The sequence below is a fragment of the Podarcis erhardii genome (genome assembly GCF_964252035.2).
Source record: "Podarcis erhardii genome assembly, chromosome: 3".
Taxonomy (NCBI): Eukaryota; Metazoa; Chordata; class Lepidosauria; order Squamata; family Lacertidae; genus Podarcis; species Podarcis erhardii.
Window position 1 is genome coordinate 73519085 of NC_138507.1, and position 27508 is coordinate 73546592.

Consider the following 27508-nt stretch of genomic DNA (forward strand, 5'->3'; position numbering starts at 1 on the left):
TGAGGGATAGTGGGGACTGTGGTGTCATTACCATAGTTTATTTACACATATACACAACCTGAGCCTAGCAAGGTCAGGTGGTACCCGGTGCATAATTTTTTGTGTGTCCCCCCCCCCATTGAAATTGAAATATGTCAGAGAGAGCCGTGCAGGCAATTGCAATGCAGATCCTGCCTTCTCCCCCTCCCTCCCCTCCCCCCATCAAAGAAAGCTGCGCAAGCAGTGCTGTTGCTGGTCCTGATCCTGCCTTGCCTCGTCAGAGACATGGCTCCTTGTCGCCTCCCTCCTCTCCTCTCCACCCCTAAACCAGTGTGTGATCTCTCTCTGTCCCCTCAAACCAGTTGGGCTGCGGAGCTCTCCTAGGCGCCGCTCCTCCTACCCCCCAACCCACCCCCAAACCAGCACACCTTGGCTCTTAAATGAAAGGCGAAAGCAGGTTACCGCAGCCTCTCCCACCTCTGTGCCCTTCTCGGGAGTCTGCATCAACCCCAGAAGGACTTGTGAGCAGCACAGCTTTGACCCTGGCCACACAGACACACACAAAGCACCTGAGCGAGGGCGGCACATGCAGTGGCGTAGCATGGGGGGTGCAAGGGGGGGCGGCCGCACCGGGCGCAACATCTGGGGGGTAGGGGTAGGGGTAGGGTTAGGGGGCACAAATCCAGGGTTAGGGGGCGCAAATTACTTGCCTTGCCCCGGGTGCTGACAACCCACGCTACGCCACTGGGCACATGGACAGGCAGGGAGAGCAGGGCCTGGCCGACCGCACATGTGCCCGGCCACAGAGGTGGGAAGGGGACATGTCGGCATCACGATGCAACTCAACCCCGCTCAATTCCACTACACAGGCAGCTTCGAGTTCAGCCGGCATTTTGTCACCCCCATCATGATGTCACCCAGGGTGATCTGCACCCTTGCAGCCCCCCCCCTTCCTATGCCCCTGCTAACTCTACGATGGAGGGCTCACAGCACTCCAAAAGAGTCTTGCTTCTCTCATAGCCACAACCTTGGATACCCACAGAAATCAACCATTGCTCTCAAACGTTGCGCGCTCTCTCTCTCTCGCGCTCTCTCTCTCTCTCTCTCCATCTTGCTGCTTTGCTTCTAGGTCACATCACAATTCCACTCTAAACTCGGGCCTTTTGTCTTTCTAACTGACTGGGGAGGGAGGCCCACCTGTTTGCCCTTTTGCACAGAGCCACTCCCTTTGTTCCCTTAGCGATTCAGAGGGCAATTACCAGGCTGGCCTGGCACTTGCAGCAATTGAATCTGTGCTGGATCCAGGAATTAGAAGAGGGGTTCCGGCATACAACCTAACCTGCCCCCCCAACTCATAACAATATTTTGAGCAAGCTACATGTGGTCTAGATGCTTCACAAACGGCATAAGAATCAGAGTCCCTCTCTGCAGGGCTACGTGCACCCCATCTTTTTTTCCATCTTTTTTTTAACCCATCCTGGGCTACGTGCACCCCAGGAGTTTTTTTCAAGTTTGAAAACAGGAATTGAACCAAGGGTGGGGGATCTGTGGCCCTCCAGAGGTTGCTGGACTACAACTCCCATCACCCATGATCATTGGGAATTGGAGTCCCAAAAACATTGGTGCAGGGGGCACAGGTTCAGATCCCTGTGCCAAGCCAACATTTGATCGCATCATGACTGAAGACATGAAAACTTTCTTTAAAATGCAGACATCCACATTGAAAAGGAAATCTGTGTTGATTCAGAACAGGTATCTGCCCTCATTTGAAGTGGAAAGTTGCTGAGAAGCCAGCCTCACTTCTGCAGTGAAAAAAAAAGCCACACTCAGCACTGTTTGTAGGCACAAACTTACCTAAGTAAGCCATGAAATAAGATGCGTAGAACACTTGTCACGTACCAAGCTGTGTATCCTTTGTGCAGAAATGCCAAACTAATCTGTATGTATAAAACTGTTTGCAATTATGCAGATTGTTAAAATAAGTTGTGTGTTTGTGATGAAGGTTAGAAGCAGGGGACAGGAAAAGCTGCTTGCACCTGGGAACCTATTTGGAGCATGCTGAGTTTCATGTGCCTGTTTTCTCTCAGCTTATCTGTTAATTTGCTTTGGTTTGTGGTAGCCAAGAGCTGACACATGGTGAGATTTGGAAAACCGCAGTAACCACACTAGCAAAGTCAATGTTCTTTTTCAAACTGAGACAGAAGAACAAAGACTTCAATGTGTAGGTTTTATTTGCATGTGTAACAGACTTCCAGGCAAGGTGCTTTAGAAAATACCTTATATGTGTTTTCAGCACTTGCAGATTTTAATAACTACGGCAAAACGTACCACACTGAGCAGGTAAGTCCAGCTAACTGCAATAGGCATGATAGAAACTAAAGTTCTTCAGGTATTTTCTTGTTGCTGAATATAACACACTGATATACATATGCAGTGCTTTTTTCTAAAAAAAATGTTTAGGGGTACTCTCATTTTTACTCAAGAAAATACCATTTTATAGTTCAAATTGGGAAAAATAAATAACAGTAAATGGACAAAGGTACAAGGAGTCATAAAATGTTTAGGGGTATGCATCCCTCTGCATCCCCCCAGAAAAAAGCACTGTATATATGTCTGCTTAATGACAGTAATTCAGATGAAGAAATAATCAGATTTAATAATATGATTTGCTAGCATTTGCTTGTTCCACAAACTCTTAATTAAAACCTCTTTTAGACTGTAAGTCTAAACTTGCTTACAAGGGCAGTAATTCTTCTGAACACAGCGAGGTATACTTTCAGGTAAATCTGTATAGGATTGTGCTGTAAATGCATCAAAGGAGGAGAGTCAATGGAGTTGTTAGAGGATAAACACGCAAATGAAATACTCAAACAAAAAAGCAGAGAAGCAAAATTAAGTATTTTAATCTGCCTTCACTGCAGAAGGTATCATCCTTCCTTACTAGATTTATTTGGACCAAGCGTAGTCCACAGTAAATTGAAAGGAACTGTGGTGTAATGGCTAGTCTCTACGTCTTGGGAAGCCAGACTTAAATCCTCACTCGGCTATGAAAATCACTGGATGAACCTTCAGCTCTGTGACCCTTTTTATCCTCACATATACCATCTTGAGCTCTCTGGTGAGAAGGCAGAATATAAAAGTAATGAACTTATTCTTTACCATATTTTTAAAAAAGATTTTGTTTTACAGGAAGCTATTCATAAACTGAATAAAATAAATAAGATCAACTGTCCAAGCACTTTAACTTTGGCCCCAGGTAAATGGGTTGAAACATCTTTTAAGGTTAAAATGTGCTGTGTTTAGGACTTTTGTGTTGTGTGCACAGGAAGCCACAAAACACGCATGCAACCATTCAGACATTACTGGATACACTTATTTTGTTCGACAAGGAGATTCGTCTTCATCGGCACCACTCAGCCAATACTTTTCACTTTTCACAGTAAGCTTTCTTGTGTTGTAGCCTTTGGTTTATGCTAAGTTTTTCATTCAGTTCCGTGTACTTTTTACACTTTATTTTTTTTTTCATGTGCAGTGACTTAAAAAAACAGCAACTCATTAAAAAGCCCAAATCTGCATCTTCACTTATTCTATGTCATTTTTGCCCTGGTCCAGCTCTTGACACAGGACACTAGTTGTGTGTAACTGCTGATTGCCATGCATGGGGATGTGCGTTCCACAGCTGTATGGGAAGATGCATGCGGTCAGTTCCATGGGACCTGGATGAATGTTGCAGTGTCATAGACCCGTAGAAGCAGGATTGTAGAGTTGGAAGGGACCCCAGGGGTCATCTAGTTCTTCTGGTTAGCCAGATGCACTAACCCATTGCGCTACTTGAAGGATGCAATGGGGCTACATTCTCCAGCCCCTAAGCTGTGGAACTCCCTCCCCACATTATACAGCTTCCGGTGAATGCTGAAGGCACCCCTTTACCTTGGCTTTTGACACTTGACCTGTAACAACAACAACAACAACAACAATTTATTATTTGTACCCCAGCCATCTGGCTGGGTTTCCCCAACCACTCTGGGTGGCTTCCAACAAAGATTAAAAATACATTAAAATGTCACACATTAAAAACTTCCCTAAACAGGGCTGTAGGACCTTATTTGAGGGTTGTGTTTTTTGTGTTTTTAATGTTCTTTAATGCTGTGATTTTCCATGGAACCTTAGGGTGAAGGGCGGGAAATAGATAACAAGAAGAAGAAGAAGAAGAAGAAGAAGAAGAAGAAGAAGAAGAAGAAGAAGAGGAGGAGGAGGAAGAAGTGAAAGCTGCTTCTGTATGTAGATCACCTTGGCTGCACTGGAGGAAAAAGGTTGGTTTAGAAACCTGTGCCCCACCCATCTACTTTCCCTTTGCTCAGATTTGCTTTCAACAACTAAAATGCAGCTATATAATAATAAAGCAGCAGAAAACAAACTAATATAAAAAATAAAATCATTATTTACTTACTTATTTATTTTTTAAAAAACACCCCACTATTCATAAAGGGATTTGTGCTAAGCTGTTCACGTTCATTAAACAGTAAAAAGTCTGGATTGAATTCAACCAAATCATATTCAGACTGATTGAAATCAATGGACATGTAACCACAGCCATTGATTGCAATAGCTCTAAGTCTGACCTACCGTAGTTTTCGCCCCATAGGACGCACCGCCCCATAGGACGCACCTAGTTTTTTTGGGGGGGAATAAAGAAAAAAAAATTATTTCCCCCCCAGGCACGGGGCTGGCGCGGGGGAAGCCCGAGCTTCCCCCGACCCCAGCCCCCAGAACAGCCTGCTATCCGCAAGCCTAGGGAGCCCCGCCGGTCTCCCCAGGCTTGCGGAGAGCTGCGCGAAGCCCGGGCGCGCTCTTCACCGCGCCCCAGGCTTCGGAATGCAGGCAGCTCTCCGGGAAGCCCTGGAGCGCAGGCAGCTCTGTGCAACCCTCGGGAGCCCGGCACGAAGTCGCGCCAGTCTCCTGAGGGTTGTGCAGAGCTTCCTGAAGCCTGGAGAGCGAGAGGGGTTGATGCGCACCGACTCTTCTCGCTCTCCAGGCTTCAGCGAAAGCCTGTATTCGCCCCATAGGACGCACACACATTTCCCCTTCATTTTTGGAGGGGGAAAAGTGCGTCCTATAGGGTGAAAAATACGGCACTTGGATTCAGTCCTCCATGTTATTCCACATATTGAAACTCTGGGAGAACTAACATATACAGAGTCCTATGAAATCAAAGACAGCACAATAGCTAATAGGTGTACTTCAAAAAGTTCAAGGAGACACTGATCTAGACTTTGACCAGTTTCTCCCTAGGGCTTATTAGACACACACTTTTCATGTTTCATTTTCCTAATCCACTTCCTTTCTTTGCAGAGACTTTCCGTAAATCCAACTGAACTGTCACTGCTATTGCTACAAGTCTTCTCTGGTCAAAAGAAAGACAGAGCACCATAATGAGCGGGGTATGTCTTTTTCTGCTGAACTCAGTTCTCTTCACCACAGAGGGTAAAAGAGGAAGCAATACTATGTTATGTGTACTGAAACCAGTGAGGGAGATCAAGCAGAGCTGCCTTGAACTTCAAAGCCAATTCTGTTTCTTCTTCTGAGACTGCAACCTGTGCATACTTGGCGTGAGACTTGGGGGAATTTTAGATTGTGCACATTCATCCTGATTTGTTTGCAGGCAGATAAGAGAACACTGGCTAGAGGTTGTTGTGTCAAAACCAGTGGCATCTGACACTTTCCATTGCATTTCCCCTCACTTTCCTTAATGCAGAAAGTCTGATCTGTGCAACCTGAATTTGCCTGTGTAAGCGACTGAATCTCACTTGAAAACAGTGACAGTTTGGAAGCCCCCTTAGGCTGCAATCCTAATTCCACTTACCTAGGAGCAAGTCCCATTGAGTTAGGATTGCAATGTAATTCTCATTGAACTTGATAAACATGTATGGAACTGCACAGTAACAATGGAAATGACAGCTTTTCTCACTCCGGTTCATTGGTCAACTTTTTTCTGGCTCCTTCTGAAATATATACAGTGGTACCTCAACTTAAGTACTTAATTCGTTCCGGAGGTCCGTTCTTAACCTGAAACTGTTCTTCACCTGAAGCACCACTTTAGCTAATGGGGCCTCCTGCTGCTGCTGCGCCGCCGGAGCACGATTTCTGTTCTCATCCTGAAGGAAAGTTCTTAACCTGAGGTACTATTTCTGGGTCAGCGGAGTCTGTAACCTGAAGTGTATGTAACCCGAAGCGTATGTAACCCGAGGTACCACTGTATTTACCACACCTGCAGATTTGCCACATGCACTGGAGACAAATGCTGGGTGCAAGAGACCACTGGAGATTATGTTTATTTACTATTTTAAGTTTCTTGCTCCTTATCCTGTCCCTAACCAGCTCTCTTAAGCAAGTCTGCCTATAACTCATATTAGGTTGAAATGCGTCTCCTAACTATCCTCCGTACAGGACTTCAGTGAAAAATATTTCACAGAGATGTCTATAATTCCTAAGTGTATTAGGTTGTAACAAACACTGCACAAACAGAATGCACAAGCTCACATAATGGATCTTCCTCTCCCAACCCTCCTTCTCTGTACCCCCAGAAAAGCCCCTCTGGAGTTGAAGTGACTTACCAAACACAGTGGACTGTGCAATCTGGGGCTGCAATGGAAGAGGTGAATTGCCTCAAATTGGCTGGAGGTATCTTGTGCTCAAGTGGAGCAAGATTCCTCCCCACAACCAGAGGAATTCCCCAGTATTTGGTCCATAGTATTCTCCTCTGGGGAAGGGGACACCAGGGACTGCAGGGGAGAGAAGGGGAAAGAAAAAATGCATTGTGTGATCTGCCTTCCACTCATGTGGGGGTGCAACCCATTATATGAAATTCTGTTTATTTCAATACTGTATTATAGACTGCCCAGAAATGTGTTCAGTGTTAGGGTTGCCATATTTTAAGAGGTAAAAATCCAGACACAAAAAGTTGTTGAGCTTTTTTAGGGCAATCACCCAATAGCCCCTCCACTGCCGCGCTGACCCCAAGGTCCTGTGCCAGAGCCTGAACCAGAACTACCCGTGCACAATTTCTTTTTTAAACCCAAAATCCAGGACAAATGGAAAATTCTCCCTGGATGGGCATGTAGGACCCCCCAAAAGAGGTCATGTCCGGGAATTCCTGGATGTATGGCACCCCTAAGTGTGCTAATCTAACTGCTGATTCATTTATGAATTTGTGTGAGTTTATGAAATGTATTTCTCCCTCCTTCCTCTACATGCACACATCCTATAATGTGTGAATATAAAGCTACATGAATAGGGTATGTGGGGAGATGCACTTTAACTGTGTCTTGATGGTTTTTTTAGGGTGGGGGAAGGGGAAGACTGGGCTGTAAGACCGTTACTGTGTGGGAAAGTTTTGAGACCAAACTGTGCAATCACATTTAACCATGTTTGTGGTAATTTATTTCGCTGTGGCTATGTGGGATATCGTGATTTTATGAGATTTGCTGAAGCCAATCAGAAGTTAAGCACTGTTATAACAGAATTGACAACATTCCAAACGACAAGCTTGCCAGCCCAGGTTCTCTGCTAGAATAGATGGAGTGAGGGAGTGTGTTGAGCCTCATACAGGAAGTTTTTTTGGGTCATAGTTTGAGACAGACATGTGTGCCATTCTATGTACCTTGCTCTCTCCAGAACAAAGAAATTCTGTCCCTGCCCTAATTTTGGTGATTCTCCATTCCCACTACAGCGCATGCTCCCCCCTGCTATATTCCAAGCCTTTCCTATGGAGCTTGGATTTCCCCCTGCCTCAGAATGTACATTTAAGAACCTGACAAATGAAGACCAAATGTTTTTACCAAAAGTTTTCCTTACCTAAACCAGAGCTTGCCGAAATGTGAGTTTAATGGAATCCATTGTCCTTTCAGGAAGAATCAACCACTGCAGATTATTCTGATTTGTATGCTGAGATTGCAATGCCATGTGACAAGGATGAAGTCAGAAACTTCACGAAAGCCTTTCTTCCCATTGCTTACTCCCTGATCTGTGTCCTGGGGTTCGTGGGAAATATGTTTGTAGTGATGACATTTGTTTTATATAAGAGGTCTGATTCTATAACTGATGTCTGCCTCTGCAATATGGCTATTGTGGACATATTGTTTGTTCTCACTCTTCCTTTCTGGGCAGTAAACTATGCTCTGGACAACTGGATTTTTGGGGATTTCCTCTGCAAGCTCACCAAAGGTATCTATGCCATTAACTTCAACTGTGGCATGTTGCTCTTGGCCTGCATAAGCATAGACAGGTATGTTGCGATTGTGCAGGCCATAAAGTCATTTAAGCTTCGGGCAAGGTGTCTAGCCCACAGTAAAGTGATCTGTTTGGCTGTCTGGGTCTCCTCTATGTTAATCTCAAGTGCTACTTTCATGTTCAGTGAAAGCTACGCACTTCCAGGCAATGCAACCACATACATTTGTGATCACAAATCCAGTGCAAATTCCAATGTACAACTGAAATTGCTGATATTAAGTTTCCAGCTTTTATTTGGGTTTTTTGTCCCTCTGTTGTTCATGGTTTTTTGCTACACCTTCATTGTCAAAACCTTAGTGCAGGCTCAGAATTCCAAAAGAAGCAAAGCTATACGTGTGATTATCTCTATCGTAGTTGTTTTTCTGCTGTGCCAAGTTCCCTACAATATGGTTCTCCTGGTGACGGCAGAATCTATGGGGAAACTGGACAAAGCTTGCCAGAGTGAAAAGCAATTGGCTTACGCAAAATACGTAACAGAAACTCTGGCTTTCCTGCACTGTGGTATGAACCCTGTGCTCTATGCATTCATTGGTGTGAAGTTCAGGAACTACTTTGTGAAAATAATTACAAGCCTGTGCTGTGTGAGACATATGAACTGCGGAACTACACTTGGTTCAAAGATAAGTTCCGATACTGCCCACTCCAGACAGACAAGTGAAGTTTGTGAATGACATAATGGATTATTGTGTATACAACATGGTTATCCTGGGGTAGAATCATTACTCAGGCCTCACACAGATATGCTGGCTTCTTTATACTGTTCAAATCAGTTCACTTAATACATCATGCCTGTATAAGCTTCTGCCACAGAAAACTGGTCAGTTTCAAAAGCAGTTAATAGCTCTTTACACATTTCAAATAAAGCCAGTCTCTCTGTTCCCATAGTGGGACCAGGTTTCCAGGTGTTTGCATGCATACCTCTTCTCTTCAGACATACCAGAAAAACACAAGATTGCCATCTTCTGGAAATGCAGGGACTCTTTCTTCCTTTCATGGGTGCAGCTGGCTCCTGTGTTTGTTTTGTTATAGTTCCACTTCAGCTATTGATATTATAAGAATTATCAAAAGTGTACTGTTATGGTTTGCCCCACTGCTTTCTTGAATTGGCTAAGTTGTTAGCAATGGCACCTGTTGACCACTGGGAATAGGCTTTTCTTTTGCTGATTGAAACAGGCGTGGTTCCCCTCTCTGGCCCGTAAAAGGGTTTTAGAATTATAATTTGTATTAATTTTATCATATGTAGTAAAAAATGCAAAAACTAAGGGTAATGAGGGGACAAAAGATAAAGGACCCATTTGGGAAGATATAGGAAGTTTTTTTATTGATTAGTCAAGTGTAAAGGACAATGACTGCCCTCCATCCCTGATATACCAGACTATAGACATTGGGAGTTATTTTCTCTCTTTGTCTTGAAACCTTGTAAAGAAAAACACTGTAAATGAACTTTAAAGGAGAAAATGTTTAAGATTATCAGTATATATAGTCACTGAGGTGCCTTAGACCTGTTAATACTGTTCCTTTGCGCCTGTTTTGTTATGCTTGATTTTCAATTTGTATTTTCAAAAAAGTTGAATAAAGAAATAAATGATAAAAACAAGGTGAAGGTACATCATTTTTAAAGTTTTATCTGATGAATTGATACCTTCACATCAGGGCCGCCTTAAGCATATCCGGTGCTGTGGTGCAAAGATCCCTCTGGCACCCCCCCCCAGCCACAACTCCATAACAAGGGAGGGGGCGGTGGAAAATGTCCTCTGCCTCCCCCACCGCCCTGATCCCAGGCGTGGTGGCGGCGATCAAGCAGGAAAACGTGCTGACAAGCATGGTCTCCAGCGTTGGGGCACCCGAGAAGGCAGCCCGGGAAGGCTGCACACTGCCTTTTGCCAGGAAGCAGGAGGACGACAAGGACCCCATCTTTAGCAGATGGAGAGGCTTGGGAAGGAAGCTGCATACCCACAGTCACTTACAGACTCACTGTTAAGACTTTGTTCAGGGAAGACAATCTTACTCAGCTGCGAGTGATCACCAAAGAAGGAGTTCTAGTTTCACTGCTGGGAGGCAGTATGCCTCTGAATATCAGTTACTGGGAATCACAAGGGGGGAGAATGCAGTTTCATTCAGGTAAGGCTAGCCTATTTCCCATAGGCATCTCACTGGCCACTGTGGGAACAGGATCCTGAACCCAACAGGCTTGTGGCCTGATACAGTAGGGTTCTTTGTTGTTAAGTGCAGATTATATCTTTAAGGGAGTGTGGCGTTTGCCCATTCATTTAGGAAATGTTTGAACAGGTGGGAAAGAAAGGGTTAAAAATATAGACCAATAGGAAAGCCGGAGGCAGAGCCTACCTATGTATAAAAGGGCTTAGCCCGAGGTTTGAGTTAGTTGTTGTTGTTGTTGGGAGCTGTTGGTGGGTAGTTGGTAGGTTTTAGTGGGTTGGCTGGTTGGGAATGGCAGTTGGAGAAGCAGTTGGTAGGCAGTTGGTAATAGAGAGACAGTTAGGACAGTGGGTTCTTGAGTGAGGGGAGGTAGAAGAGATAGAGAGAGAAAAATAAGACTAAGAAAGTAAAGAGCAATAACGTTTGGAATGCCGTAAAAGTTTGTTTGTGACTGAAATAAAACACACTCTTCTCTATTAATTGAGAACCTGACTGAGGCTGAAGCGATTTTACCGGGGAGGACCTGGTTGGTGGCAGTGGATTAGTGGTGTATGGGTCAATAGTCTGTGAGATGACCAGGGGCTCCGTACGAATGCCACAGGGAGGAATAAACAACTACCTCTCACATTATCCTTAATCATTAGCCATTACTGGGTGGGGCTGATGGTAGTTGAAGTCCAGGTAATCCATTTATTTAGCATTCATCATAATTTGCCTGCACAAAACTTACATGGTTGTTAGAATATGTCCTTATCTAGGGCATTCATTCTGATATGTTTACAGGGCAGTTGGACGGCAACAAACTTTCATCCTCATTTGCTTGTGGGGTGTTTACATGCTGCCCCATTAATCATTCAGCAGCAGCATCCCAAAACAATGAGCTAGGTTGCAGGAACTACAAGTAAGTAATGGTGCCCTCCAGGCTAATGGGTGGACACAGAGACATGCTTGCTCTCTGCTTGATCCAAAGCTGCAACTAATAGAGAAGCAAGATCTTCTGGAGTGTTCATGCTGCAAGGTTATGCTCAGGTTGTATATATGCAGAAATAAAGACATGGTATCAAGCCAATCCAGCTAAAGAAAAACAATTGAGGAGCTTTATTTTATTTTTAAAAAGCAATTGTCAAAAACTTTTCAACCACACTAGAAATCCAGTCAATTACAAATTGTTTCTACATCTAAGTTACAAAAATAATATACAGCTAAGAGAAGTACTTTTTAGTAAATGGTATTTTGTGAATACTACTCAGACATCAAGCAAGGGTACTATGTAATGTACCCTTGATGGGCCAGACAGACAGATTTGTAACTGATCCAGTATCATTAACATTGCTGCTGCACTCTGATCATTTCTGTTGTGGTGCTTGTTCACCATCATCATCATCACCACTGGCAAATGCCATACCCTCTTCTTTTCCATGGGAAGTCGAAGGCATTTGCTGTGCCTGTATTGCATGTGTTGAAGTTTCACTTCTAAAGGGGGTTTTTATTGGTCTCGAATTGGCTGGGCTCTTCATCACCTTCCGAGTTCTCTAGGAAAGCCATTCCTCTTATTAGGGGAGGGTATCCTGTCGGATGTGTAGATCCTGAACTCTTGGCATCAGCTCTGCTCTGAGGATGCTCTCCTTTATCCTCAGGTTGGTCATCTGCAAAAGACACTCTGCGCTCTGTAGGTCTGAAAGATCCCAAAGTTTCTGCATCCGATATGGATAGCACTTGCCTTGGCCTCAAGTCAGCTAAGCTCCCGGTATGTGCACCTTCAGCATCATCATAGTCATCTGCAAAAGCCACTCTGCGCTCTGCTTGTTTGAATGATCCCAAAGTTTCTGCATCTGATACTGGTATCTCCTGCACTGGCCTCGTATCAGCTCTGCCCTCAAGATGCTCTCCTTTGTCTTCAGGTTGGTCATCTGCGAAAGCCACTCTGCGCTCGGCTGGTTTTGTAGATTCTGGAGTTTCTGCATCTGATATGGTTAGCACCTGTACTGGCCTCAAGTTAGTTACACTACCAAAGTGCACATCTTCGTCATCATACTGGTCATCTGCAAAAGCCACTTTGCGCTCTCCTGACATTTCTTCATCTGATGTGGGCAGCACCCATACCAGTTTCGGCTTCAACTCTTTTGTGGTATCAAGTTTCTCTTCTTCTTCTTCTTCTTCTTCACCATCATATTCATTGACGAAAGCCACCACATCTTCTCTTTTATGGGGAATGCGTTCCGACTGTTTTGTAGATTCTGGAGTTTCTGTATCTGACATGGTTAGTTCCTTTTTTGGCCTCAAATCAATTTCACTTACAAATTTCTCTTCATCATCAGCCTCATATGTGTTTAGAAAAGCCAACACATCTTCTTTTTTGTAGGAAATGTATTCTGGATGTTTTATCAATCCACTTTCACTTTTAAATGATGTTTCTGGTGTGCTTAGCTCTTGCATTGGCATCAAATCTGTTTTTCTTTCAACCTGTTCTTGTGAGTCAATCTCCAATGTCCCAGCGGAAGATTTTGGTTCTGCTTTTGTCAAAGGCCCTGTTGCATCTGACTTCATTATGCTTTTTAACGATTTCACACTGAATGATTTAATACTACCGGTAAATCTTTTTGAATGATAAGATTGAGTTTCATCACCAGCATAAAGTGTTTTTGTGTAGGAGGAAGTTAGACTCTGAAAGAAAAGAAATACAGTAAAATTATTATAGGGACTTAAAAAAAAAATTATTATTTGAATTAGAAGGTTTTTGCAGCGGAACAGGAAAAGAAACCTGAGGAACAAGAATTGGACCAAGCTGGAAGTTGGAGCATTTGGGACATCCAGACTTTAAAAGGATTAAGAAACAGAATTCGAGTTTTACTCTTAAATATAGAGGTCTGGATGGAAGAAAAAATGGACTTTTTTTGAGAGTTTCTCTAAGATTGGATGTTTGAAACTAAACACTACCAAAAAGACGGCAAAGTGGAATCAAGAGAGATTTGGACATGGACGTGGGGTCTCTAGGCTGGCAGCAGATAGATTGATGGACATTGGGGATCGAAACCAGGAAAGGGGGGAGGGAGATTTGGAATCCAAAGGCTGTAAAATTATATTTTGAAGTTTCTCTTTATTTTCTTTTGTTTTGCTGTCTGTGACAAAAAGGGGAATTCGTGGAAGGGAATTGGGGTCGACCTTAGGGAAGAACAAAAATATAAGAGAAAATGGTTATATAAGATGAATTAAATTGAATAATGGGCTAAATAATAATAAATTTCAAAATCTGGGGTAAGAGCTTGTTGAACTAATCTAATGAAAATGGAATATAAGAGGGGGAGGGATGGGGAAGTCCTGGAAAGATGTTAATGAAAGTAAGGTCTTAAATGTAAATGTTTCTTTTTTCTTTTTTTCTTTTTTTCTTTTATGTTTTGGATTTTTTGGAAATTTTAATAAATATCATTTTAAAAAATAATTTAAAAAATTATTACTTTCTTTTTTCTAATGAGAAATTGTTATAGGGACTTGATAGGGTGAAGAATCTGATGCAAACAATATATGATCTTAAGAACTGTCTCTGTCTTCATATACCCTGTCCCAAGGATCACCACTGTTCTTAGAAATTAAGAAAGCTTCATCAAATTATGTTGAAATCTAAACATCTGCCTATTAAATAACAAAATCCACAGAATCTTAATGATGACTCAAAGCTCTTCTCACAAGAAATCGATAACCAAAACTATTTCAGGAGCATATTCCCTGGGTCAAAACTGAATTCCAACAAAATGAGTCACATTGGGTTTGTGGTTCTCTCTTTTTTCTATAAGCAATTTTTATTAAAGGTTTTCAATATAATATACAATAAATGTCAATCAAATCTTAAGAAGAGAAATAAGAAAGAGATCAGAAATTCCCTGTCAGAGGCCCAGCTGACAATGACTATATTTCAGTGCCAAGTCAAAATCTGGAATTTTTTTGCTCAGTAATCTGGGCCACAGTGAGGGTCATAGTCATAGTCACGCAGTGTTTGGCGTGCTTGTGTTGTTTGTTGGTGTTGAATAATATTAATTTCTGTAGCACTTTTAAATTAGTGCTAAAAAAAAAAATCAAACCTACACCAAGGGGAACTGCACAGCCAGGTTCACCCACACTTTTGCCCTGTACAGATGGTACAAAATTCTGTGGCAAAGCCAGATTCTGCTTGTTTAGAACAGAGTGTAGAATAATGGTATTTACCCCTAACGAAGGAGTGGGTGATTGCCAAGGAACTATGGTGTTTGTTATCACACATACAGAAGCATTAAGATAGTTTTTCGATGACTGTGTTGTTTCTCTTTGCAGCCATGGAATGAAAGCAAGGATGCTAGCTGCAGCAATATTGCAAATTCCAGTTACTACAAAGCCAATATTGTAGTTGCCGAGCAAGTCATACATTGCACCTGCAATAAAAATAGGCAGGTTAATTTTCCAAACTTAATCTCTCAAAGAATAACTTTATTTCAACTGTTCCTGTAAAACCTTGCATTATAATGACAAACCAAGAGATTTTTAAAATTCTTCCTACTTTCCGGGGCCACATCCCAAACACAGGCCGCATAGTAAAGAGACTGCTAAATAACTGTAAGGTGGGGAGTGGGAGTGGTAGGAACTAACTGCCTCATAAAATAACAGATTTGCATTGGTTGATTTACCTGCAAAGGGTGCACCAAAACAACTGCTTGCATTGACCACCATGAGAAATCCCCATGCAACTGGCATTTTCTCGGGCCCCATCAAATCAAATGTAAGGACAGGTAAGAGAACATAGTTTCCTGCATCAACAAATCCCAAAACAGAGCAAGCTGCTATTAGGGAGGTAAAGTTTGTACAGTGAGGAATGATAAAATATACCACACCTGGAAAACAAAACAAAAAACTACATTGAAGGATATTTTATTACAGACAAACATGTTTACCAATTCATTAAAACATGACAATACAGTAACGTTACAGCCTTAAAAGTCCACTATCCAGCCATTATGAAAGCTCAGTGCTCCATACTCAACAAATTTCTGTTTCTTAAACAGCTTCCCATCTCTGAAGGTGCTACGTAGTAAATCACTGCTGATACACTGGAGGTTTTTTAGCAGAGGTTGGATGGTCTTCTGTCGTGAATTCTTTAGTTGAGATTCCAGCATTGCAAGAGGTTGGACTAGAATATCTATGATTCTATGATTGCTTAAACTCAGGAGAATTTCATAAGCAGATGGGCAGGGAATCAAAAGTCTATTGGGTTAACACTAACCATTTTCTAAACTACACATTTGAATCTCAGATTACCTCAACCACTGCATTGTTATTCCTAGGCTTTTTTCAGAACACTTCCAAAATAAATGAATCCTATCGAGGGCTTTTTACTCTCTTTACTGGGCCAGTGTTTTTTTGGGTAGGATACATAAACAATATGGTTGACTCGTTAATGGGCATATTTCAAATGATGGTGGAACCCATTTGACTCTTTTAACTGGTCACAAATCTTCTTAAATAGTTGGGGGGAGACTACATTTGCATACACAAGGTATGTATACTTCAGCATTAATCTTAAAAACAAATACTAGTTAGTTGTTGCTGATAATTTTTTATTTATTGAGCCATTAAAGGGCAAGTATCCAATGAAAAATGATCAGTCTGGTGCTTGTCCTAGGTATATAGAGGCCCTATAATTCTTATGATCGGCCTAGTGTATTGTTTGGGATGACTTTTCCATCTACCAAATTCCATACATGCCGATAATTACGAAGAAATGGAATATCCATTCCACTGAGCCCCCCCCCGCTAACTAGCTGACCTCCGCCCCCCCCCCCATAAGACACTTGGCAGGGATAAGAGAAAGGAGTGGGTCCATTTTTGATCACATTTTCAACTTTTTACAATAAGGCTTTGCACACCCTGACCAGAGAGAGAAAACACATATGCAACACACCATCCAGCTATGGAGACAGAGGTAGAGTTCTGATTACACACGCCTGGCTGGATCAAGTAGCAGAACTTCATTTATTTCAGTCACAGTCCTAATCGGCAATTGTGCTCACCATGGGAGTAGTTTTTCTAATCCTGACTAGTCTCTTAAGAGCTTTGCACTATTCAAACAAAATCAAATGAATGCTTATGCGGAATACTTGCCAACGGACAATATGGACACTTGGTTAAGATACAGCCGATCGATTCGTTCAATATCACAGAGTTTTCCAAATAGAAGAGAGCTAACCATGCTGCTCACTCCAATTGCTACCATAATGTAGGATGCTTTCTCCAGTGGAATGCCCAAGTCACCAGCAAGTTTAATCTGCAAAATGAGGCCACTGAGTTTATATTCACCTCTCTATGCATTTGTCAAAAATACAACGTATAGTTATGCAACTGAGCGCTGATTACAACTGAGCAATCCAGGTCATTCAGTGTTACAGCGGTTCCTTGTGTAAGTCGGAGTGTTTGAACGCACACTGCCGGGAGTCAGCAAAACGTACATTAATGTAATTAATTGAGAATCTGCCATGAAGCATCAAACCTCCTACTTCTTCTTTCTTCTTCTTGCCCTCTCCCTCTTCAGTAGAATCTGTGTACAGCTGCAAAGTATAGAACTGAGGCAATGACATCATTGATTTGCCATAATAAAGGGATGTGATAATTTGCATCTGACAGGTTCTTCATATAAAATAATTTGGTAGCCATCTTTAAGCCTTTCTGCAGAGTAAACAACGAAGGAAAGTGCAAATGGTCTCAAAAGGAACAGCTAAAGGTCCCTTTCTCAAGCTTATTTATCTATTGCATCTATATCCCTTCTTCTCAAGGAACCAAAGGTGGAGTACAGGGAAAAGCTGGGAAATCATGGGAGAGCCGGAGCAACACCTGGCTGACATGTTCTCATTAGAAAGCATTCCAGACCCTCCATCTTCCAGAACCCATCAAGCCTTAAAAGTAGGAGAACAAAGAGTTTGAAGACAGAGGGCATGTAGCAGCACCCACAGAAGAAACGGTGAGAATGAGGAAGTGGGAGAGGTGGGGTGTGTGTGTGGAGAATCACTCAGGACAACACCGTTATCCAAGAGACTGGGTTCTACAGCCTCTCTCTGTAAATAAAAAAATACTGTAAGAAACGTTTTCTTGTCTTTATACTTTCTTGGGCAACCAGCCGGGAGCTGCTGACAGCATCCTGACACCTGGTCTCCTAGCTGTTAGTCTGACACCCTGATCGCTACACCACACTGTTCTTGTTAGGTGAGTCTGCCCTGCCCACCCCCACCAATGATTTATTTGAAGTCTATTTACACCCTACACCTTCAGCACTGTAGTGTTCCCAGGCCAGCATAAAAGTTGAATGTAAAAATAAGTAAGCAACAACAAAATCTGTGCCTACAAAGTGTCATCAGATCTATATGGTCCCTTGGTAATTATAGCAGATCAACCTTTGCCAGCCTTCCCCGGGGTTATTTAAGATGAAAACAATAAAAAATTATCCTTTTTGGTGCACTGATCTAAGATCACAAATATCTCCTATTCTCAAAATGAAGACAACCAAGGACTTCTCTTTCTGTACCAGCTTTGTGTAAGTCACTTTTTCTCAGCCACCACTGACCATCTGTAAAATGTGGATAGAGAGCACAGTTGTAAAAGCACAAATTATAATGACAAGAAATTGCATATCTGGCATATAAATAAGGTAACATATTACCACAATACAGCTGTACCTCGGAAGTCGATTGGAAACCGTTCCAGAAGTCCGTTCGACTTACAAAACGTTCAACTTCCAAAGCACGGCTTCTGATTGGCTGCAGGACGCTCCGGTAGCCAATGAGAAGCTGCAAAAGCCCCTTTGCATGTTCAGCTTCCCAAAGAATGTTCAAAAACGGGAAGATTCATTTCCGGTTTTCGATTGTTCAGGAGCTGAAACGTATGAGTTCTGGGGCATTTGAGAACCGAAGTACAACCTGTACTTGCTAACACTTTTAAAATTGTCCAAACACTTACTGGATTTTGTTCCCAAGGAAGATACTTATTTAGAAGTTTTTTATTATGAAACATTTGATTCTATATTGAATGTTGTTGCATCGTAATCATATATAAAATTACATATAAAATACAGCAGAAAAGAAGTATACTGAGGATTTCGCATGAAAACAAGTGTACAAACTAGTTCTTACCATATGCACAAATGGTATGAAGAATCCAAATTTGGCTAATCCAAGAGAACAGACCCAAACTTCAAAGATACGATCTTTCCACAAACTTAAATCAACAATAAAACCTCTTAGTGGGGAGGTTTTAAACTTTTCGACTACACTTGGATGAGCTCTATCTTTAAAAAACACACAATTGAAACAAACTATTATTTGCATAATATTTACAAAATACCATGGCTAATAAGGATGAGGGCCCACCATCAAGAAGCAGTAAGGATGAGAAGATGTGTTTTAAACCCTAAGCACATATATGAGGTTTCAAACACATACAGCCAATGCACAAAAATCTAATTTGTACTTTTGCTTTAAGTACAGAGACATAGGAAAATGCCTTTTGCTTAATAAGCAAAAGGTAAAAGATATTCCTAACTAGTCTGCTATGTCTGCATAAGTGGTACTCTGACCTCGCCCTTAAATTTAGGAAGCTTGCTACAATAGAATTAAAATGCTCATATCTCACTAAAATTTCACAAAACAAGATGGAAATCTTCTACTTTCCCCATTGGCACCAAACCCTTTATCAACTGAATCCTGGGGAAAGAGGGGCTTCAGTTGTGGGATACTGGCCTACTTTCAGCCACTGCATGACCTGGGAGTCCTGATCATGCTACTCTACTCAGCCCCTTTAGTACAGCTTTTTTTCAGCCAGAATTCAGTTCCGGCACCTCTCAGGTGGGTGCCATTGGCATTCTAAGAGAATGAGGGAGGTGTTCACGGTGAGTTCCGGCACCTCTTTTTCTAGAATAATAGCCCTGTCCTTGAAGTTAACTGAAGACAAATTTCTCATGTATTTTTCAAGTTCCTGTTCCCCACTCTGTAATGTCTACTTCAACTGACTCCATGACCTAATGTCGTTATAATGTGCATTCCCTGCTCTATTTCACATTACTGATGGCTGGCAAGGAATCACACATTATAATGGTATCAGGATGTGGGAGAAATTAGAATTTCATAGATATCTAATGGAATAAATCAGAGATTGTTGGTGGGGGAAGGGGGACATGCGCACATCCTTTTCAGCTGCAGCCCTATACTCTGGTTCTAACTCAGTAATTACTTCTGCATCTTACAGATGATTCTGAGTCAATGCAAGTTATGCATTCTTAACATGAAAATGAGAAAGGAGCCATGGAAAGTCATTTGCCAGGTGGGGTGATCAGGTAGGATACAAGACTGAACAGTGAAATGCAAGAAGCAATTTCAGCATGTGCAGCTTTCCTTACTCTTCATTCAGGAGTGGCAAACCATACTTTCCAAAATCTAATTTTCTTCTGTGGGGAAGCTTTGGCTGAACTCCCATCACCCCTGACCAGTTGCCATGTTTGCAGAGGCTCTTGGGAGTCGTAGTGCAGAAACATCTAGAGAGGCAAAGCTTCCTTGCACCTGCTTTAAATGGTTCAAGTCTGTCTGGACATTAAGATCTGCCTTGGAAGGCCTTGCTTGCAAGCCCACCAGTGAGACTGATTCAGCTGCCAGGCAAAAGAGACAAAATATTTTCTGTGATGACTGCCAAATTATAACTCCCTCCTCACAGAGGTGTGGATGACCCTGACTTCCAATTTTTAAGCAGGGTTTCAAAACTTATTTATTTAGGACCACCTTTTCTTAATGAAGGCCACCCTTCAAAGCAGGGCTGGGGAACCTTTGGCTCTCCAGCTGGACTCCGATTCCCATCAGCCCCAGCCAGCACAGCTAATGGTTAGTGATTATGGGAGTTGTAGTCCAGTAACATCTGGAAGGCCATAGACTCCTTGTTCCTGTCTTCCTGACACATCTAGTTGGCCTGTTGCAAATGAAAACATATCTGCAACCGGAATATAACAAAGGCAAGAAAAAGAAAAACTAACTAAGACGACCAAAACATTACATACGTTTTTGAAGAGGTTGATATGCAAATCCCGCAATGATGCATATTATTAGAATTCCACTGTATACACGTAGACTACGTCTCCATCCAAGTGTCTGAATTAAGTACTCGTGAAGTTTATTCTGCACAAAAGTTCCTGCACACCCTCCTGCCATCACTATTCCAGTTGCAAATGAGCGCTTTTTAGTAAAGTAAAGGCTGACCATTATCAGGCCTACAAAAAACAAATGGCAAAAGTTACTAAGGTTTTCCTGCCCTATCAAAGTCTGTGCAAAACAAGGTTTGGTAAACAGTGTCATGCATAACTGAAAGTACAAGTGCAGCTACAATTTTGTCAGTACTGCCATGTCTGCAGGGGGAGCCACCTAGTGGATGCGATGTGTCATGCCTTTTCTTTTAGTTAAGAAATATCAGTGTGGAACAGTAGTTAAACAAGAGGCCATCAACTCTCTGGGGCCCATGAGCATATTTAGAAACTTGAAGAAATGCCATAGGAGGCCATTCCCCATATCCACACAACACCTACACCCCATATGACAGTGTGGTGCAGTGGGTAGATGAAGGGTCACAACTCACAAGCATTTGGGGTCTATGGGCACCTTCAGAAACCTGAAGAACTGTCATGGAGGACACCCCCACCCACTGCAAACCCCTCACACTCTTCACACCTCAACCATAACACTCCACCCTGCTGTGACTTCCACATCACAGTGCCCAACACTGAAATTTTACCTCACAACACACTGTCCTAAGCTGAAATACACACCCTCTACACACAGGACATTGCACACCTGAACAGATATATATGCTTCAAATAAATAAATGGTAGTCTATACTAGGTACAGTATGTATTATTTTGAAGTACCCAGCCTGTCAAAATAACCAGATAAATTTAGTGGTTATAATGAAAAATATGAGGCCTGTATTATGGAGTGACTTTTTTCTTCACGGACACACAGCAAACTTTTCAGAACAAAGAATGCAACTGGCTATTTTATTGTGATTCAGGTTGCTTGACTGATTTTTTTTTAAAGTGTTACCTGGAGTGGTGCCCAGGCTTGATCCTACGCCAACAATGATTCCGTGAGTGAAAAATAGTATGCGCAAATCATAGGTATAGGAAGAACATATTAGACCAATCATGACAACCATTGCTCCAATTATTGCCACTTTGATGGCTCCATATTTCACCAGAAGTTTTCCAGATACAGGACCAAATATCATAATGAAAGCATAGCTGATGGATCCGATCCAGGCTAAAAAAGGACAAACAGCTGTAATTAAATGAAGGAAAATGCACACATGCCACGAACGATATAGTAAAACTGATTGCCATATGCTTCACAGGTATGAAATACTATAACCCTTGAGGTCTATGAAAATGTGGCAACATATACAAGCCACATTGTTTTGTTATTTCAACACATCAACAAGATGCAACAGGTAATATCAACTCCCTCTTTATTTTTTGTATTAACCCTTAAGGTTGTAGTCAATGTAGCACTAGGGTGAATGTTCTGTCAGCACAAAGATTTCTCCTTGCGCAAGATAACACCCCCTCCCAAATACCCACTAGAGTAGACCTTTTGAAATCCACAGTTGGTTAATGTTTGCTTATTTCAGTGCGTCTACTCTGTGTAAAACTTAGTTGAACACCACCCATTATATCATACTTAATCCAACCGTATATAACATGTGACGATGACCTACCTATCTGTGAGTTGCTTGCCTTGAAGGTTGTAAGAAGGGGCATCATATAAACGCCAAAAGCACTGTGGAAGCCACTGATAAACAAGGAATGGCTCGCTGCTGCCAACACCACAACCCAGCCCCAGCCCCCATCAGGAGGGGGGTGTACAAAAGAAGCATCTGCACTGATCTCAGCCAGAGTTCTCTGTCGCCTCAAGCCATGTCTAACAAACAGTACCACAGACTGAAATCTCTGCAATATGCTCATGATGGAAAACAGAGACCTGTAATTTGGGCGGGGGGGGGGGGGAGTAAATGGATGTCTGTTAGCCTGCAAAACATGAAAAGGGTTCTTAATATATAGACTATATAATCTAAAAATCTCATTATTGATGCACAAAGACCTGCTTTGCAAACAAAGTTGAACTGGTTGTAATCCACAGAACTCACTTATTGATGATTAATTTTATAAAAACCTGCAAGTAACTCTGTTGATCATGTTGATTTTTCTTTAAATACAGAGCATTAAGGGACTCTTTGAGTACACACTTCTGATTTGCTGCAAGATCCATCTTTCCACTTAATTTGGTGCATGCACTGTTTTTTAACATGATAAAATCCACCTCTGGGGCTTTTTGGGTTGTCGGGAGGTAAACAATGAGGTGGGGTTTTTATGGAGCCTATAAGTATTATTCCCTGTTTAATTTCTGTATTGCCTTTTCCTCTTATAAGCAAAATAATAATAATAATAATAATAATAATAATAATAATCCCTCAACTGTTTAAATAATATGAGGAAACTTAAGGCTTTATGTTCACCATACTGTTCCCAATTAACACTGCTAGACTATAACTCCAGTCATCCCAGGCCATTTGGCCATGCTGGTGCGGGCTACAATCCAGTAATGTCTGGAGGGCCACAGGTTACACATTCGATTCCTCAAGTTGTTCTTCCCGCTATCAACCACGGATGTTCCTATTTATACTCTCCTGACCAATACCTTCTATGGACGGAGCTAAACGGGAGCGGATACCGCACGGCAATTTCGCGAAAGGTGGGGAAAAGTTAGCTGATGTCTCATCCAACATTCGTCCCTTTCCTGTCTAGTCCACTGTTAGCATCCCCGCAGCCGAAGGGAGCCTAGGCCCCGCCTCCATTCCAAAGCGGGGGCGGGGACAATGGGAATATGGTCGAACGCACACGCGGGGCGGGGCTGCTCTCTAGGTTGCCACAGAGACAGAAAGATGAGAAGCGCACTTCCACTTCAAGCTTCCAAGACTCGAGGCTTTTGTCAACCGCGATGAAGTTTTATTGCCATCCGCATCAAGTGGCATCTAAATCTTGCGAAATAAGTAAAGAAGGCAATGCGTCGTCAGGGGAAGTATATATAAAGTGCGCCTTCCTTCAGTGCAGCGCTCCTTCTTGTGGGAATGTTTTGAGACCACTTAACTGGTATTATTACGCTTGGCGCTACTTGAGCGTTTTATAAGGTTCCGTTTTTTCTTTCTTTCTGCAATAACTGGAGCAGTGGTTGTCATGTTTGGTCTAATAGGTTCTTCCTATTCCTATGATTTGCGTTTACTGCTGTTAAATTATGGCAGCAACACCCGAAGGATCACAAACCCCCCCGCCCAGCAATGAATATACATACAGCATTCGTTACTTTCAGCCAGGACTTTCAGCAGAAAAAAAGAAAAAAAGAAAGACAAACCAGAACCTTATAAAAGGAGCGTGCACAGGAACTTTTGTGCAGAATAAAGAGTTTGGATTTGATATCCCGCTTTATCACTACCCTAAGGAGTCTCAAAGCAGCTAATATTCTCCTTTCCCTTCCTCCCCCACAACACTCTGTGGGGTGAGTGGGGCTGAGAGACTTCAGAGAAATGTGACTGGCCCAAGGTCACCCAGCAGCTGCATGTAGAGGAGCGGGGAAGTGAACCCGGTTCCCCGGATTACGAGACTACCGCTCTTAACCACTACACCACACTTCACGAGTACTTAATTCAGACACTTGGATGGAGACATAGTCTACGTGTATACAGTGGAATTTTCACTTTCCCTCCCTAATAGCAGCTTGCTCTGTTTTGGGATTTGTTGATGCAGGAAACTATGTTCTCTTACCTGTCCTTACATTTGATTTGATGGGGCCCGAGAAAATGCCAGTTGCATGGGGATTTCTCATGGTGGTCAATGCAAGCAGTTGTTTTGGTGCACCCTTTGCAGGTAAATCAACCAATGCAAATCTGTTATTTTATGAGGCAGTTAGTTCCTACCATCCCCACCCCTCACCCTACAGTTATTTAGCAGTCTCTTTACTATAATGCCTGTGTCTGGGATGTGGCCCCGGAAAGTAGGAAGAATTTTTAAAATCTCTTTTGGTTTGTCATTATAATGCAAGGTTTTACAGGAACAGTTGAAATAAAGTTATTCTTTGAGAGATTAAGTTTGGAAAATTAACCTGCCTATTTTTATTGCAGGTGCAATGTATGACTTGCTCGGCAACTACAATATTGGCTTTGTAGTAACTGGAATTTGCAATATTGCTGCAGCTAGCATCCTTGCTTTCATTCCATGGCTGCAAAGAGAAACAACACAGTCATCGAAAAACTATCTTAATGCTTCTGTATGTGTGATAACAAACACCATAGTTCCTTGGCAATCACCCACTCCTTCGTTAGGGGTAAATACCATTATTCTACACTCTGTTCTAAACAAGCAGAATCTGGCTTTGCCACAGAATTTTGTACCATCTGTACAGGGCAAAAGTGTGGGTGAACCTGGCTGTGCAGTTTCCCTTGGTGTAGGTTTGGGGTTTTTTTAGCACTAATTTAAAAGTGCTACAGAAATTAATATTATTCAACACCAACAAACAACACAAGCACGCCAAACACTGCGTGACTATGACTATGACCCTCACTGTGGCCCAGATTACTGAGCAAAAAAATTCCAGATTTTGACTTGGCACTGAAAGCTGGGCCTCTGACAGGGAATTTCTGATCTCTTTCTTATTTCTCTTCTTTAGATTTGCTTGACATTTATTGTACATTATGTTGAAAACTTTTAATAAAAATTACTTATAGAAAAAAAGAGAACCACCAACCCAATGTGACGCATTTTGTTGGGATTCAGTTTTGACCCAGAGAATATGCTCCTGAAATTGTTTTGGTTATCGATTTCTTGTGAGAAGAGCTTTGAGTCATCATTAAGATTCTGTGGATTTTGTTATTTAATAGGCAAATGTTTAGATTTCAATATAATTTGATGAAGCTTTCTTAATTTCTAAGATGATCCTTGGGACCAGTGATGATCCTTGGGACAGAGTATAAGAAGACAGAAACAATTCTTAAGATCATATATTATTTGCATCAGATTCTTCATCCTATCAAGTCCCTATAACAATTTCTCATTAGAAAAAAGAAAATTAATACTTTTTTATAAAAAATCCCTTTAATAATTTTACTGTATTTCTTTTTTTTCAGAGTCTAACTTCCTCCTACACAAAAACACTTTATGCTGGTGATGAGACTCAATCCTGTCATTCAAAAAGATTTAGTATTAAATCATTCAGTGTGAAATCGTTAAAAAGCATAATGAAGTCAGATGTAACAGGGCCTTTGTCAAAAGCATAACCAAAATCTTCTGCTGGGACATTGGATAGTGACACACAAGGAGAGGTTGAAAGAAAAACAGATTTGATGCCAATGCAAGAGCAGAAACATCAATTAAAAGTGAAAGTGGATTGATAAAATATCCAGAATACATTTCCTACAAAAAAGAAGATGTGTTGGCTTTTCTAAACACATATGAGGCTGATGATGAAGAGAAATTTGTAAGTGAAATTGATTTGAGGCCAAAAAAGGAACTAACCATGTCAGATGCAGAAACTCCAGAATCTACAAAACCAGCCGAGCACAGAGTGGCTTTCGCAGATGACCAACCTGAAGATAAAGGAGAGCATCTTGAGGGCAGAGCTGATATGAGGCCAGTGCAGCTGCTAACTGATGCCAGGAGTTCAGGACCTATAAATCCGACAGGATACCCTGCCCTCATAAGAGGAATGGCTTTCCTAGAGAACTCTGAAGGTGATGAAGAGCCCAGCCAATTTGAGACCAATAAAAACCCCCTTTAGAAGTGAAACTTCAACACATGCAATACAGGCACAGCAAATGCCTTCGACTTCCCATGGAAAAGAAGAGGGTATGGCATTTGCCAGTGGTGATGATGATGATGGTGAACAAGCACCACAACAGAAATGATCAGAGTGTAGCAGCAATGTTAATGATACTGGATCAGTTACAAATCTGTCTGTCTGGCCCATCAAGGGTACATTATATGTCAGAATAGTATTCACAAAATACTATTTACTAAAAAGCACTTCTCTTAGCTGTATATTATTTTTGTAAGTTAGATGTATTTTTGTAAGTTAGATGTATTGCTTGATGTCTGAGTAGTATTCACAAAACATTATTTACTAAAATGCACTTCTCTTAGCTATATATAATTTTTGTAAGTTAGATGTACAAACAATTTGTAATTGACTGGATTTCTAGTGGTGGCTGAAAAGTTTTTGACAATTGCTTTTTTTAAAAAAAATGTTGTTGTTGTTTAGTTGTTTAGTCGTGTCCGACTCTTTGTGACCCCATGGACCAGAGCACACCAGGCATTCCTGTCTTCCACTGCCTCCCACAGTTTGGTCAAACTCATGCTGGTAGCTTCGAGAACACTGTCCAACCATCTCATCCTCAGTCGTCCCCTTCTCCTTGTGCCCTCAATTTTTCCTAACACCAGGGTCTTTTCCAGGGAGTCTTCTCTTATCATGAGATGACCAAAGTATTGGAGCCTCAGTTTCAGGATCTGTCCTTCCAGTGAGCACTCAGGCCTGATTTCCTTTAGATAGGTTTGATCTTCTTTCTTGAGAGTCCCATGGACTGCAAGAGTCCCATGGACTCTTGAGTCTCCTCCAGCACCATAATTCAAAAGCATAAATTCTTCAGCGATCGGCCTTCCTTACGGTCCAGCTCTCACTTCCATACATCACTAAAAAATAAAATAAAGCTCCTCAATTCTTTTTCTTTAGCTGGATTGGCTTGATATTATGTTTTTATTTCTGCATATATACAACCTGATCATAACCTTGCAGCATGAACACCCCAGAAGATCTTGATTCTCTATTAGTTGCAGCTTTGGATCAAGCAGAGAGCAAGCATGTCTTTGTGTCTCCTGCTTCCAGCTTCTTCACACATAGCTCTTCTGGCTACTGTTCTCATAATTAGTAGCTAGGTGAGTGGGTCTGGAGGAAAGGCCCACCCATTAGCGTGGAGGGCACCATTGCTTACTTGTAGT

The 27508-nt window shown here is 41.9% G+C and overlaps 2 protein-coding genes and 1 long non-coding RNA gene across 5 annotated transcripts; 2 read left to right on the forward strand and 1 right to left on the reverse strand.

The window, feature by feature from the left end:
* The first annotated feature begins 2618 nt into the window (after nt 1–2618).
* CCR6 (C-C motif chemokine receptor 6) lies at nt 2619–22169 on the forward strand. The gene is made up of 6 exons (XM_081855879.1): nt 2619–3243; nt 4201–4292; nt 5332–5420; nt 7887–11106; nt 19681–19768; nt 21823–22169. The coding sequence occupies exons 3-4, from the start codon at nt 5412–5414 to the stop codon at nt 8937–8939; spliced, it is 1062 nt and encodes a 353-aa protein (XP_081712005.1). The 5' UTR covers nt 2619–3243; nt 4201–4292; nt 5332–5411; the 3' UTR covers nt 8940–11106; nt 19681–19768; nt 21823–22169.
* On the reverse strand, nt 11495–23503 carry LOC309338527 (monocarboxylate transporter 8-like). Of its 3 annotated transcripts, none has more exons than XM_081855823.1 (9): nt 23166–23503; nt 22186–22448; nt 21516–21731; nt 20480–20689; nt 18570–18724; nt 16552–16714; nt 15081–15200; nt 14626–14828; nt 11495–13089 (listed from the first exon to the last, which is right to left on the reverse strand). In XM_081855823.1, exons 2-9 carry the CDS (start codon nt 22430–22432, stop codon nt 11899–11901), a joined length of 2505 nt encoding a protein of 834 aa, XP_081711949.1. In that variant the 5' UTR covers nt 22433–22448; nt 23166–23503; the 3' UTR covers nt 11495–11898. The 3 variants fall into 3 exon arrangements, with proteins under 3 accessions (XP_081711949.1, XP_081711948.1, XP_081711947.1); XM_081855822.1 differs by having other exon boundaries at nt 15081–15284; nt 22186–22495; XM_081855821.1 differs by having other exon boundaries at nt 15081–15284; nt 23166–23502.
* Nucleotides 23504–24156: 653 nt separating this feature from the next.
* Nucleotides 24157–26572, forward strand: LOC309338944. The gene is made up of 3 exons (XR_014155106.1): nt 24157–24388; nt 24643–24845; nt 25645–26572. It is a non-coding gene; the product is annotated as an uncharacterized lncRNA (long non-coding RNA).
* The last annotated feature ends 936 nt before the right edge of the window (nt 26573–27508 follow it).